Source organism: Cebus imitator, unplaced genomic scaffold (genome assembly GCF_001604975.1).
Source record: "Cebus imitator isolate Cc_AM_T3 unplaced genomic scaffold, Cebus_imitator-1.0 Scaffold64, whole genome shotgun sequence".
Taxonomy (NCBI): Eukaryota; Metazoa; Chordata; class Mammalia; order Primates; family Cebidae; genus Cebus; species Cebus imitator.
The window spans coordinates 7,118,559-7,131,227 of NW_016107379.1; the positions used below are offsets into that span (position 1 = coordinate 7,118,559).

Here is a 12,669-nt window from a genome sequence, read left to right on the forward strand (position 1 = left end):
AAAAAAAAAAAAAAGAATTTGTTCCTTTAACACTGGTCAAATTCTCCCCTGTTCTACTTCTCAGTTAAGCTAAAGCCTGGCCTGCATTCCAGAGAAACACATCCTGTTTGTCTGTGTCATTTAGACCTAAAACCAGGAGGAAAGCTTACGCTCAAACTTGACACCAGTCACTAAGTTCTGATGAGCAGGGATGGTGTAGACGCAACGCCGCTGTCGAAGGTCCCACACTTTGCAGGTGTTGTCACCACTGCCGGTTGCGATGTGATAGCTGTGGATCGGATGCAGTACTGAAGTTAGAAGTAGAGTACTTTCTGAACCAAGAACCCCTTTTCACCCCTCATTTACTGTGTTTATTTTACCCATTGGGGGAGAAATTTATTCCATAAATTTCTTTCAGGTGGCCTTCTAAGAACATGATGCAACGTCCTGTGCGTAGGTCCCAAACTCGACCAAATGCATCCAGTCCCCTGATAAAATAATTTATAAATGAACACTGTGAATCCAGTTCTCTGCGGAAGCAGGCATACACAAGAGGTGAGAGTACTGAGCTGCCCCTGGCTATATGGGAGAAGCCTTACCCAGTGCCAGCCAAAGAGCCATCTTGATGGAAGGCAATGTCATACACACCCATGCTGTGGCCCTCCTGGTGCAGGATCTCCTCTTGAGCCTCCAAATCCCATAAGCGCCATGAACGGTCATAGCTAAAATGAAATCACACTAACAATCAACCAGCTGGTATTTATTCAGTTTCTACAACACACAAGGTATTATAAGTCATCATAGTTTAAGTTATTAATGTTTCTGAAACTATTCATAGAAACGTATTAACAGGAAGCTCCTTTCTGACATAAACAATAACTTAAAAACTAAGCTTATCTGTCTTAGGTGCTAAGAACCATGGAATAGCTGTAAACCTCTAATGCCTATTTTTTTTGAGACAGAGTGTCACTCCATCACCCAGGCTGGAGTGCAGTTGTGCAATCTCGGCTCACTGCAACCTCCACCTCCCGGGTTCAAGCCATTCTCCTGCCTCAGACTCCTGAGCAGCTGGGACTACAGGTGTGCACCATAATGCCCGGCTAATTTTTGTGTTTTTTGTAGAAATGGAGTTTTACCATGTTGGCCAGGCTGATCTCGAACTCCTGAGCTCAGGTGATCTGCCCACTTTGGCCTTCCAAAGTGCTGGGATTACAGGTATGAGCCACCATGCACAACCTAGTGGCTATTTTAATAACCGGATTCCCCAAGAATGGTCCAAAAAAGACTCTGTTGCCTTCTTTCGTCCTCCACTGTTATGTTTTTTCATTCATCAAGCATTTATACACTTACTAGGCCCTTAATTGGATGTTGGGGATACACAAATCACTCATAACCCACACATGAATGGTCAGATGATTTTCAATAAGGGTATTAAAACAACTCCAACAGACAAAGGAAAGTCTCTTCAATACACAGTGGCAGAATTGACTGTGCACATGGAGATAAAGACAAAAGAGACAAACTCAATTTAAAAAAACCAGGCAAAGCATATGACAAAGTACTCAACAGCAACAGTGATCAGGGTCATAAGAATGAACACCATGGGATATCACTACACACTTGCTAGATTGGGCAAAACGGTAAGACTGACAACACCAAATGTTAACAGGGACGTGAAATAACCAGAATTCTGGGAATGTAAAATGGTGTAACTGTTTTGGAAAACTGGTGGGGAGTTTAGAAAAAGTTAAATATACACCTAACAACTCTACCTTGTGACCCAGCAATTGTTCTCATGTCCGCAAAAGACCTGGTACAAGAATATTTATAGCAGCTGCATTCTGACTGGCCCAAACCTGGAAACAGCCCAAGTGTCCATCAACAGGAGAATGGATAAACTATGGTACAGTCACACAAATAATGAGCCCCAGCAATAAAAAGGAATTACTGATACACGCAACACGAATGCCTCTTAAAAATGTTATGTTGAGTAAAAGCCTGCCAAGATGAATTCATACAGGATGAATAGGCATCATTAATTTATGGTGATAGAAATCAGATCAGGGGTTGCTTTGGAAGTGGGAGTTGGCTGGAAAAGGGCATGAGGGACCTTTCTGGGGTGATGGAACCGTTCACTACATTGACAGGGGTTTGGGTCACAGGAACAGTATGCATTTGTAAAGACTGCTATCACTGTACATTAAAATAAATCCATTCCACTGTATATAAATTATAGCTTAACGGAAAAGTTTTCTAACAGATTCTAGCCTCCTTGAATTTATAGAACCAGGAAGGGAGGCTTGTACACCTGTAGCAGTGGTCAAGAGTGAAAATCCTTGTTTTCTGGCAATTTGTAACTCTGAAATTTCAGATTAATTGTAATTTAAAGGCAAATACAGCCAGGCGTGGTGGCTCACACCTGTAATCCCAGCACTTTGGGAGGCCAAGGTGGGCAGATCACCTGAGGTCAGGAGTTCGAAACCAGCCTAGGCAACATGGTGAAACCCCGTCTCTACTAAAAATAAAAAATTAGCCGGATGTGGTGTCACATGCCTGTAGTTCCAGCTACTCAGGAGGCTGAGGCAGAAGAATCACTTGAACCTGGGAAGAGGAGGTTACAATGAGCTGACATCATGCCATTTCACTACAGCCTGGGTGACAGAGCGAGACCCTGTCTCAAAAAAAAAAAAAAAAAAGGCAAATATACTTATCCCTCACTATATTAAGCATTCTCTGATTCTGGTTCCCTGCAGCCCAAGAAAATTCTACTTGAAAATCTCTGCTCTAAACATTTACCTGGCAGATAGCCATAAAGGGTTAACAAGATGCCACAGGCCTGTAGGGATAAAAAAATAACAGGATGGCTCACCAGGTGGTACCCAGGAAACGTCCTGATGGATGCCACATCACCCGGGCCACACGCACTGTATGGCCTTCTATATCTGCCACTGGTTCATCACTGAAAAGAAATCAAACATATAAACAATTTTACAGATATAAAATTTTCATGAAATATTAGCTTTTGTGCAGATATACTCATTCTGTACAACATGAGAGGCTAAATTGTAACTATACTTGTATACTTTGACACAATAAGCAAAATAGTCACTCTGCACCCAAAGGAGTACCTGGATTCTAGAAAGACAACATGCTTTGGGGGATAAAAGGACACAGAAATCACATAGTTTTGGTACAAATGGATTACATATAAAACTTTTTCAGATTTAGGCCTGTTCCAAGATCCAAATGGAAAAAGAAACTCCTAAACAGAGATGAGGCTTAGTCTCCTTTTGGTGAGACTAAGACTCCATTAAATTCTGCTACCTAGCAACCACAAAAAGATCTGAAACATCAACAAAAGGAAATAAACATGAACTCTAAGGAGGGCAATTAAAAAGGGAACTCTGTCAATGTGCATACACAGAACAAGTCAAAGCCCTAGGGGAATAAATATTACTAAGTATTACCAAAGCCAATTAAAACTCGCTGTGCTCATAAGTGAGACCCTGTCTGGCAAAGAGTAAAAACAATAATTAGTTCTTATAAAAATTCTCGAGTAAAAACCTTCATATGTTTTCCCAAAGAAAGAAAACTAAGCAATTAAATTCAGATGTCTTTTGGTCAACAGGGTGCTTCCAAAGTTTTTTTTGGAAAAAATCATATAAACACATTTTAAAAACCTGTTATAGCTAGAAAATATACTCTAGGTAAAGGATGCTGCTATTGGGAGGAGACGTCATTTCCTTGGCAATACTGCTACACAGAACCCCACTTTCCTCTCCCCTATGGCTGTTTACTAAGAACCAATGAACTGCCAAGAATATCATCTTTAGTGCATTGTTAATCTATCATGTAGGAAGCGGGCTTGGTCTTTCTGAAATAAATGGAGCTAGGAAATAGTGGTCACTAGGCTACAGGCAAAAATCAAGATCCAAAGTTAACAGATAAGAAAAAACTGACATAACTCCTCTAGTAAGAAAAGGCCTAAGAATGAAATCTTTCCCTTATTTCATTTGCACACTAAGTTACCTTGATTCTTAGACCACCTTGGGGGTTAAATGCCAGATTTTTTTTCTTTCAAGATGGAGTCTTGCTCTGTCGCCCAAGCTGGAATGCAGTGATACAATCTTGGCTCACTGCAACCTCTGCCTCTTGGGTTTAAGCAATTCTCCTGCCTCAGCCTTACAGGTGTGCCCACCCTGCCTGGCCCAAATGCCAGATTTTTAACCTGAGGTCCTGAGGGCCAACCAATTAAATGTCTACTTTAGTGAAGGCAGTATGTACCACAGAACAGTGATATTCACCTGTCGAGACTCCAAAGCTTCACAGAGCCATCAGCTGCACAGGAAGCCAGGTTGACATCTTTTTGGTCCAAGGAGACAGTAGATTTGGGATGGAATACAATTGCTCCCACATTTGTGTTATGTCCTAAAGGAGTGTAAGAGATGAAAGTTATAAGGTTTCTGCCTCTTTATAACCTGTGTACAAATACAGACTATAATGAACATCACAGTTAAGTATATACTAGGGAACATGTGGACATACAGAGTATTAAAGTGACTATTCAACTACTAAAACATGAACTATTTTAATTTCAGCTAATATTTAAAGTATATTTTGTTAAAAAGAAAAACCCATTGTGTTTTTTGGTTTAGAGATGACAAAATGCCAGAGTGTGACTGGACACAAGAGAAAAGTGAACATGTATAAAGTTGTGATAGTCCAGTCTTGCAGCCAGAGAAAACCAAGCCAAATTAAATCAAGAATTAATGCTGTGTGTACAGGGTCTAAGCGTCAAGCAGAGTTTACGGCTTCTCTGAGTTCGCACTGGGAAAAAGACTGAGAATTTAGATAAGACTCCAACTTACCTCGAAGAGTGTGAAGGAGGTTGCAGTCAGGAACAGACCAGAGCTTGCAAAGCCCACTCCTATCAAATACAAAGGAAAGCATCTCAGCCAGGATTGGTCTGGGAAGGAAAAGGTACCTTGGTAACATTACTAAAGGACAATCTCTTCTCACCCCCAATCAACTTTACAATGGCTGACCAAAAAACAAAAGCCTTATAGTTGGAAGGTTATAGAACAAAAAGCCACCTCCAGCCCGCATGCAACCAGAGGCTTTTACTGGACTATAAATAACCCTGCACAGGTTGTCATTCTCCTTAACTTTTGGATCCATTTTTGAGGGAAGGTGTGGCAAATTAAACGATCCAATAATATTAATAGTGATACCATCCTTAATACGAATAGTATTTTGCTGATTACAAAGTACTAAATTTTTTTTTGAGAAAGGGTGTCACTCTGTCACCTAGGCTGGGGTGCAGTGGTGATAACAGCTCACAGCAGCCTCAACCTCCCAGGCTCAAGTAATTCTATCACCCCAGCCTCCTGAGTAGCTAATATTTTTAAAATTAAATATATTAAAAATTTTTTTTTTGTAGAGACAGGGTCTCACTACGTTGCTCAGGCTGGTCTCAAACTCCTGGGCTCAAGTGATCCTTCCGCTTTGGCCTTCCACAGTGCTGGGACTACAAGCGTGAGCCACCGTGCCTGGCTGGCCTTACACTTTTTAAGAGACTTCTTATTTTGGAAATTTTTCAACAAATTACTTTTATATCTATTACCTCAAATGATCTTTCTAACAGATCTGTGAAGCAGCTACGGCAGGAAGGATCGTTTACCCTTTATAGTTAGGGTGATAAGGGTGGTGAGTGGACTGATTTGTGCAGTCCCTTGGTTTTCTCCTGAAGCAGTCTCAAGGTCTGCCTAGTCAACTAGCTCCTGTGCATTCAATGCTCAAAGTTTCCTTTCTCATTAGATAGCCATATCCCACAAAAAACAAACTCAAACAAAACAACAAAGTTACCATATCCTAAGAGTGTTCTGCATATGTGGTGATAAAAAAATTAAAACAAAGATAAACCAATAATTAATGTTTAATGAGTCCTTACTACATACCAGGCACTGTCAAGGCAAAATGCTTTACAAACACTACCTCGTCCCACTTTACAGATAAGGACACTGAAGCTTACAGGGATTAAGTATCTTAGTGAGGTCACATAACTGAAAAAGAAAACCTAGACTGAGTTATGGATGCTAGGTGGTCCATAAACTCACTACTTGACCTGCTCCAAAACACTAGTGTCAAGAATGTGACAGAGTGCTCTGTGTAATGGATCTCTGGGGTCACTGGTGAATAGTGAGAAGAGCTGAACAAAGGCTACATTGTATTATACAACAGGTAGAGCGCTGGCATCTGTAGTTTGGTGTGATCATGAGAAGGAAAGAAAGAGAATGTAGAAATAGATGTCTAAGACAAACACTGATTTTTTTCCTGAACCTGTTCCCCATTTAGGAAAAAATGTCATTGCAAAATGAAACTTACCAACAAGCTGTAGCCAGCAACTTGGAATTGGGACTAAAGTGACAGTAGGAGATAGGGCGATCATCCCCAATCTGACTGCAAAAATTATTCAAAGACTTAAAAAGAAAAAAAAACACACACGGTGGTCATTAATAGGTTAACCTAAGAGTTCCTTAGTTTTTCCACCATAAAAAGAACAAAGCAACTTTTTGGTTTTAACCCATCCCAAGATTCTTCTGTGGTTTTGTTGTTGCTGTTAGAAGACACGTACATTGATAAATGAAGTTATCTGAAACTCTGGGCTGTTTTCTACAGTCCTTTTTTTTTTTGCCAGACAGAGTCTTGCTCTGTCGCCCAGGGTAGAGTGTAGTGGCACGATCTTGGCTCACTGCAACCTCCACCTCCCGGGTTCAAGTGATTCTCCTGTCTCAGCCTCCCAGGTACCTGGGATTATAAGCGCATGCCACACCTGGCAAATTTTTGTACTTTTAGTAGAGACAGGGTTTCACCATGTTCACCAGGCTGTTCTCAAACTCCTGAGCTCAAGTCATCTGCCTGCCTCTGCCTCACAAAATGCTGGGATTACAGGCATAAGCCACTGTGTCCAGTTGTTTTCTACAGTCACAACTTCTGAGTCAGTTAAATATAAACAGAAAACGCCAGAGAAATCTAAAACTTTGACATATTAACGGGGAGAATTAAGGAACAGAACCATTGGCCTCTGCTGAGTACAAAGCACAGTAAGCTCCTGCCACGTTAACTGATGACTCCTTCCATGTCGCAACAGCTCAACTCAAGCAGGGAGGAATCACTCTGGCCGCCTCTACCTTCCCAGAGGTGGGCCAAAGCAGAAAAATCAAACATTAAGAATCTTTAAGACGTAGGACAATCACTGAGAGCATCTTACCCGGAGAGACTTGTGCAACTCCTGCATCTGAGAGGTCCTCGTTGTCTCAGGAATCTCCTTATGGAGTCGGGCCTCTTCCAAGCGTTTCATTGCCCTGTGACACAGAAAAATCAACACCAGGAACAAGAGGGTTGTAAACAAGGGCCCACATGTATCTCTACCCCTCAATTTCACTTAACAACCCCAGTCACCATCAAGCACTCAGTTCCTGAGAGGAAACACACACAAAAAATACACTTCCTTCTTCTACTGGAAGCTCTCCTTACCTGGGCAGTGAATAATTGGCAATCCATAGTCTCGCCACCTTCAAGCTGTTTGGTCCTTCATGATACCAGGTTTGCTGATACTGAAAGGCAAATTAAGAGCAGAAAGGTCAAGTCTGAAGCATTCTACTCCTCTCATAACTGTCATTTCTCTATTTTAACTGTCCAGAAAGGAGGTGAATTTATTAGGTAATAGGATGATGTCAGGCATATAGCTTTCTACTATATATTTTTCTATGATATGTAATTAGATGGTTATACCAGGAATACTACGAATCTTTCCTGACTGGAAAACTCCCTTAGCTCCACTTATACTTACAAAGGAACCAAAACTACTCAGCAATTATTCTTGAATGGTACAGCCTTCAAAGACATTTCCCCCCATCATCTTAGCAGACCAAACCACTGAAAGCAGAAAACGAGAAACCTATCCCCTCATTTTCTTCATGTTTACACTGTGAAGTTAAAGACATGTTCTACCTCTTCTTTGGACTTCTTAGATTTCTCATCATCCTTTTTGGTCTTTTTTAAGGCATCAGTACCGACGACTGAGAGGATATTTCTTAACCTGTTAAAGAAAAAAAAAAAAAAAGATCAGAATTTAAACATGGTTGAGATAAGACTGTAAAAACGCACATCTAAGATGGGAACAAGCCTCTACTATTCTCTCACCATTCAAATCACCTAGCAACCTTTTTTTTTTTTTTCTTTTTAAGAGATGGGGTCTTGTTGCCCAGGCTAGAGTGCAGTGGCACGATCATGGCTCACTGCAGCCTTGACCTCCTGGGCTCAAGTGATCCTCCTGCCCCAGCCTCCGGAGTGACTGGGAGTACAGGTACACTGCTATATCTGACTAATTTTTAAATTTATCTATGGAGACAAGGTCTTGCTATGTTATCCAGGCAAGTCTTGAACTTCTGGGCTCAAGCGATCCTTCTGCCTCAGCCTCCCAAGTGCTGGGATTACGTGCACTAGCCACTATGCCAGGCCCTCCAGAAACCTTCTTTAGAGTCAAGTGGGGACACCTAAAATCCCAGTGAGATTTCTTTCAGTGGTCTCTATTTGGAAATTCCCAAAATCCAACTATAAGCAATTACTGTATTCAGTTTAGAGTCAACCAGCCCCTACACTGCTACCACTTGGTCTGTGAAGACTGCCAACTTTCACTCAGTGTCACAATGTACCGGATATTGACTCAGGTGCTAACTGTACAGTGATGACTAAGAATCAGTTCTGGATTTCAGGTACCTTAGTCCTGGGGAAAAGACAGAGTATTGGCAAACTATAGTACATTATATTACCTATCAGGACAGCAGTAAGCACAGTGTGCTAGAGGGTACTATAGACGGGTCATCTAACTAGGCTTAGAGGATCAGGGAAGGCTTCACTAAAAAAAGATAATATCTAAATTGAGTCCTCAATTAATCAGGTCAAGAACCAGAAAAAGTCAGATGGTTATATCAGGAATGCTGATTCTTTAATCAAGTAAGGTCTGGAGGTAAGTAAAACATGTTGGGCTTGCAGTCACAAATAATTCAGTTTAGCTGGAGTGTGGAACGTAGAAGAGGGCTGGTGAAGAATAGGGCTGCAAATGTGAGGAGGGGCCAGGTCACAAAGAATTGCTAATGCCCCTGTAATCCTAGCACTTTGGGAGGCTGAGGCAGGTGAATCACGAGGTCAAGAGATCAAGACTATCCTGGCCAACATGGTGAAACCCCATCTCTACTAAAAATACAAAAACTAGCTGGGTGTGGTGGTACACACCTTAGTCCCAGTTACTCGGGAGGCTAAGGCAGGAGAATTGCTTGAATCTGGGAGATGAAGGTTGCAGTGAGTCGAGATCACACTACTGCATTCCAGCCTGGTAACGGAGCAAGACTCCATCTCAAAAAAAAAAAAAAAAAAAAAAAGAATTGCTAATGCCTTGCTCAGGAGCATTTACGGGTGAGAAAGATCCCTGAAAACGTACAGAGAATGAATTAAAAGGGAAGAATAAAGGCAGGAAGGCAGGAAAATCAGACAGTACTGTTGTAGCAACTCCGTATGTCACAATAGTGGACTGAAATTCAGACAGCAGTGGTAGTGACTCAAAGGATCCATTTAAGGAACATAATAATGAATAAGATAGACTTTGCTGGTGGAAAAAACAGCCTCTTATTTACTCTCATTTATTAAACAATAAAAAACCATACCCTTTGAAAAGGCCAATAACATACTATGACAGAGAACTGAGGGGGTTAGGTGTGACAAAAGGCTTCTTTGAATAGATGGCATTTATGCTGAAACAAAAGAATAAAGTTTGACAAGGATCTAGGTTAAAAAAAGAAGAAGAAAGGCCAGGTGCGGTGGCTCATGCCTGTAATCCCAGCACTCTGGGAGGCCGAGGTGGTTAGATCACTTGAGGTCAGGAGTTCGAGACCAGCCTGGCCAATACAGTGAAACCCTGTCTCTACTAAAAATAGCTGGGCATGGTGGCACATGCCTGTAGTCTCAGCTACTTGGGAGGCTGAGGCAGGAGAATGGTTTGTATCTGGGAGGCAGAAGGTGCAGTGAGTCGCGATCAGGCTACTCCAGGCATGGGTGACAGAGTAAGACTCTGTCACAGAAAAAAAAAAGGGGGGGAGGGGGGCTCTAAAAGGCAAGAGAGAGCAACAAAGAGAGACCAATTATGTGGAAAGACATAAAAAGAGCTAGCATATTCTGGAAGGACCAATGTGGATATTCCAGTAAATTGGGGAAGGGTGGTACAGGTAAGGCTGAGACCTTACAGACCATGATAAGAGTATTTACTACAAGGATGAGAAGACAATCTAGGATTTTAAGCAAGCAATTAACACAATGTCTGGGGCTATCACAACAGAACAGATTTGAAAGCAGTAAAGATATCACAAAGAGGATAGATTGGAGGTATATCTTGCAAGTAGAATAGACTAGATTTTGCTGATGTATTAAAAAGGAGGCTAGGTGGGTTTTTACCTAAGAACTGTGTGAGAATAGGAGAGAGGCGGGGAAATATTTCAATTCACATGTCTCAAGTTTGAAGTACCTGTGGGATACCTGAGCTATGATAGATTTGGGAATCATCAGAACACACACAGTGAATGATGCCAAGGAAGTAGATCTGATCACCAAGGGCAAGAGGAGGAGAAGGCAGACTATAAACGGTAGGCAGAGAAAAAGAGATTTAGAAGGTAAGTGAGAAGAATTAGCTAGTGAGAGAAGAAGAAAATCAAGAGGATTTGGTCTTAGGAGTGAAAGAAAGGGATTATTTCAAGGGGGGAGTGGCTGGCAGTATACTAGGGCTATTCTTAGTAAACATGGGTTGGTGACCTTAGCAAAGAGCAATTTTAATGTGGTAGGGGTCTGTCAGTTTGCAGCAGGTTGAAGAGTAAATAAGGGTAAGGACCTCAAGAGAGTAATACAAAAAACCCTTCTAATAAGCTGGATGATGAAGGAGAGATGAGGGAGTGGACAGAGATATCAGAGGGGCTCCTCATAATTGTATATGACTAGATCACAACTAAATGACTTTGCAACCTTCAGATCCCAAGAGGGCATTATCCGAGAATGGTACCCCAATTCAATAAAATCCAAAAAACATTTATCATTGTTTTATGTCACTGATATGAATGTATTTGATGTCTAAACTTTCAAAGCTCAACAACAAATGTTTATCTAATTCAAAACTCACACTGGGGAGGGGAGGCAAGGGAGCATGTTAGCATGTTCTTCACAGTCTATAAAGAAAAACTGGCCAGGTGTGGTGGCTTACACTTGTAATCCCAGCACTCTGGGAGGCCAAGTTGGGTGAATCATTTGAGGTTAGGAGTTTAATATGGTGATACCCTGTCTCTATTAAAAATACAGAAATCAGCCAGGCGTGGTGGCAGGTCCCTGTAATCCCAGCCACTCTGGAGGCTGAGGCAGCAGAATTGCTTGAACCTGGGATGTGGAGGCTGCAGTGAGCTGAGATCATGCCATTGCACTCCAGCCTGGGTGACAGAGCAAGACTCCGTCTCAAAAAAAAAAAAAAAAAAAAAAACAAAGAAAAAAAAAAAAAAAAAAAAAAAAAAAGAAACATTAATAGTAGAGTAAAAATTGGCCCAAGACAGATTATGGGCTAACTGATATAAACACAGTAAGATATTGTTAACATGATTTGAGACATTCTATTAAAGTTTCAACTAAAAGATCAACCGAAATTTGTACTAGAACCCTGTGATTATAATAAAGAAAAAAGTAAATATTTAGAAAGGGTACCTTTCTCTTCTTTCAGCAGGGCCCTCTCCAAAAAGTGTGATAGGTTCCCCCAAGGCTCTAAGGCAAGCCTTGACCTCTGAGTCATCTGTGGAGACATTGATCTGCCGGGCTCGCTTCCTTCTCTCAAACTCAGCCAATACTTCTGCCTGTCGCTCACTGATGTGCTCTTCAATCTCAAACACTTCTCCTATTAAAAAGAAAACAGGCAACATCAGCAGATCTTCTTCTGATAGAGAAAGAAATAATTTCTAGTAACCGCAGTCTTTGTGTGCCCTGAGGGAAAGGTAATTGTCTAATATATTACACATTTTATACTTTACTGTTTTTCAGTTTATTAAATTATGCCAAACACCTAAATCTAAATGACACAGCTTCAAAAGGGAGGAAAATGGTTCAAGCCACCCCTTGTTTCATTTACACCTATATAAACACACACCTTGGTTGAGACCAGAAAGTAAGAGTACAGAACATCTTTTGCAAATGAGTTAACTAGGCTGTCTTTCTAGAAGATGTAATAGAAACATTATTGTAACAGTGGCCAAAAATATTTATTCTCTAAAGCAGTCCTGGTATAGGAATACTTAACAAATAATTAACTAGGAAACTGGAAATAATTACACTGAAAATGAGAGTTTCACAACAATAAGGATTTCTGGATAATCTAGCAATAGTTTCTGAAACTCACACCAAAATACAAGTGTGATAAAAAATGAGAGGTACAGTGGTGATGTTCTGTTTAAAAACAACATAAAAAGTTAAAAAAGTTGGCCAGGTGCGGTGGCTGATGCCTGTAATCCCAGCACTTTGGAAGGCCAAGGCGGGCAGATCATGAGGTCTGGAGATAGAGATCATCCTGGCTAACACAGTGAAACCTCGTCTCTACTAAAAATACAAAAA

At 41.1% G+C, this 12,669-nt stretch overlaps 1 protein-coding gene across 3 annotated transcripts in view; it reads right to left on the reverse strand.

Annotated features, from left to right (window-relative positions):
• Positions 1-12,669, reverse strand: part of PRPF4 (pre-mRNA processing factor 4) — a 17,703-nt gene that overhangs the window by 2,136 nt on the left and 2,898 nt on the right. For 2 of the 3 annotated variants that reach the window (XM_017530352.2, XM_017530351.2), the window contains exons 3-13: positions 11,773-11,959; positions 7,993-8,080; positions 7,516-7,595; positions 7,250-7,343; positions 6,364-6,458; positions 4,848-4,906; positions 4,284-4,407; positions 2,849-2,938; positions 579-701; positions 360-467; positions 150-268 (exon numbers count right to left, since the gene is read on the reverse strand). In XM_017530352.2, coding sequence (XP_017385841.1) covers positions 150-268; positions 360-467; positions 579-701; positions 2,849-2,938; positions 4,284-4,407; positions 4,848-4,906; positions 6,364-6,458; positions 7,250-7,343; positions 7,516-7,595; positions 7,993-8,080; positions 11,773-11,959 — 1,167 coding nt within the window. Of the gene's footprint in view, positions 1-149; positions 269-359; positions 468-578; positions 702-2,848; positions 2,939-4,283; positions 4,408-4,847; positions 4,946-6,363; positions 6,460-7,249; positions 7,344-7,515; positions 7,596-7,992; positions 8,081-11,772; positions 11,960-12,669 lie in introns of those variants that run through there. The other variant, XM_017530355.2, reaches the window with a different exon arrangement.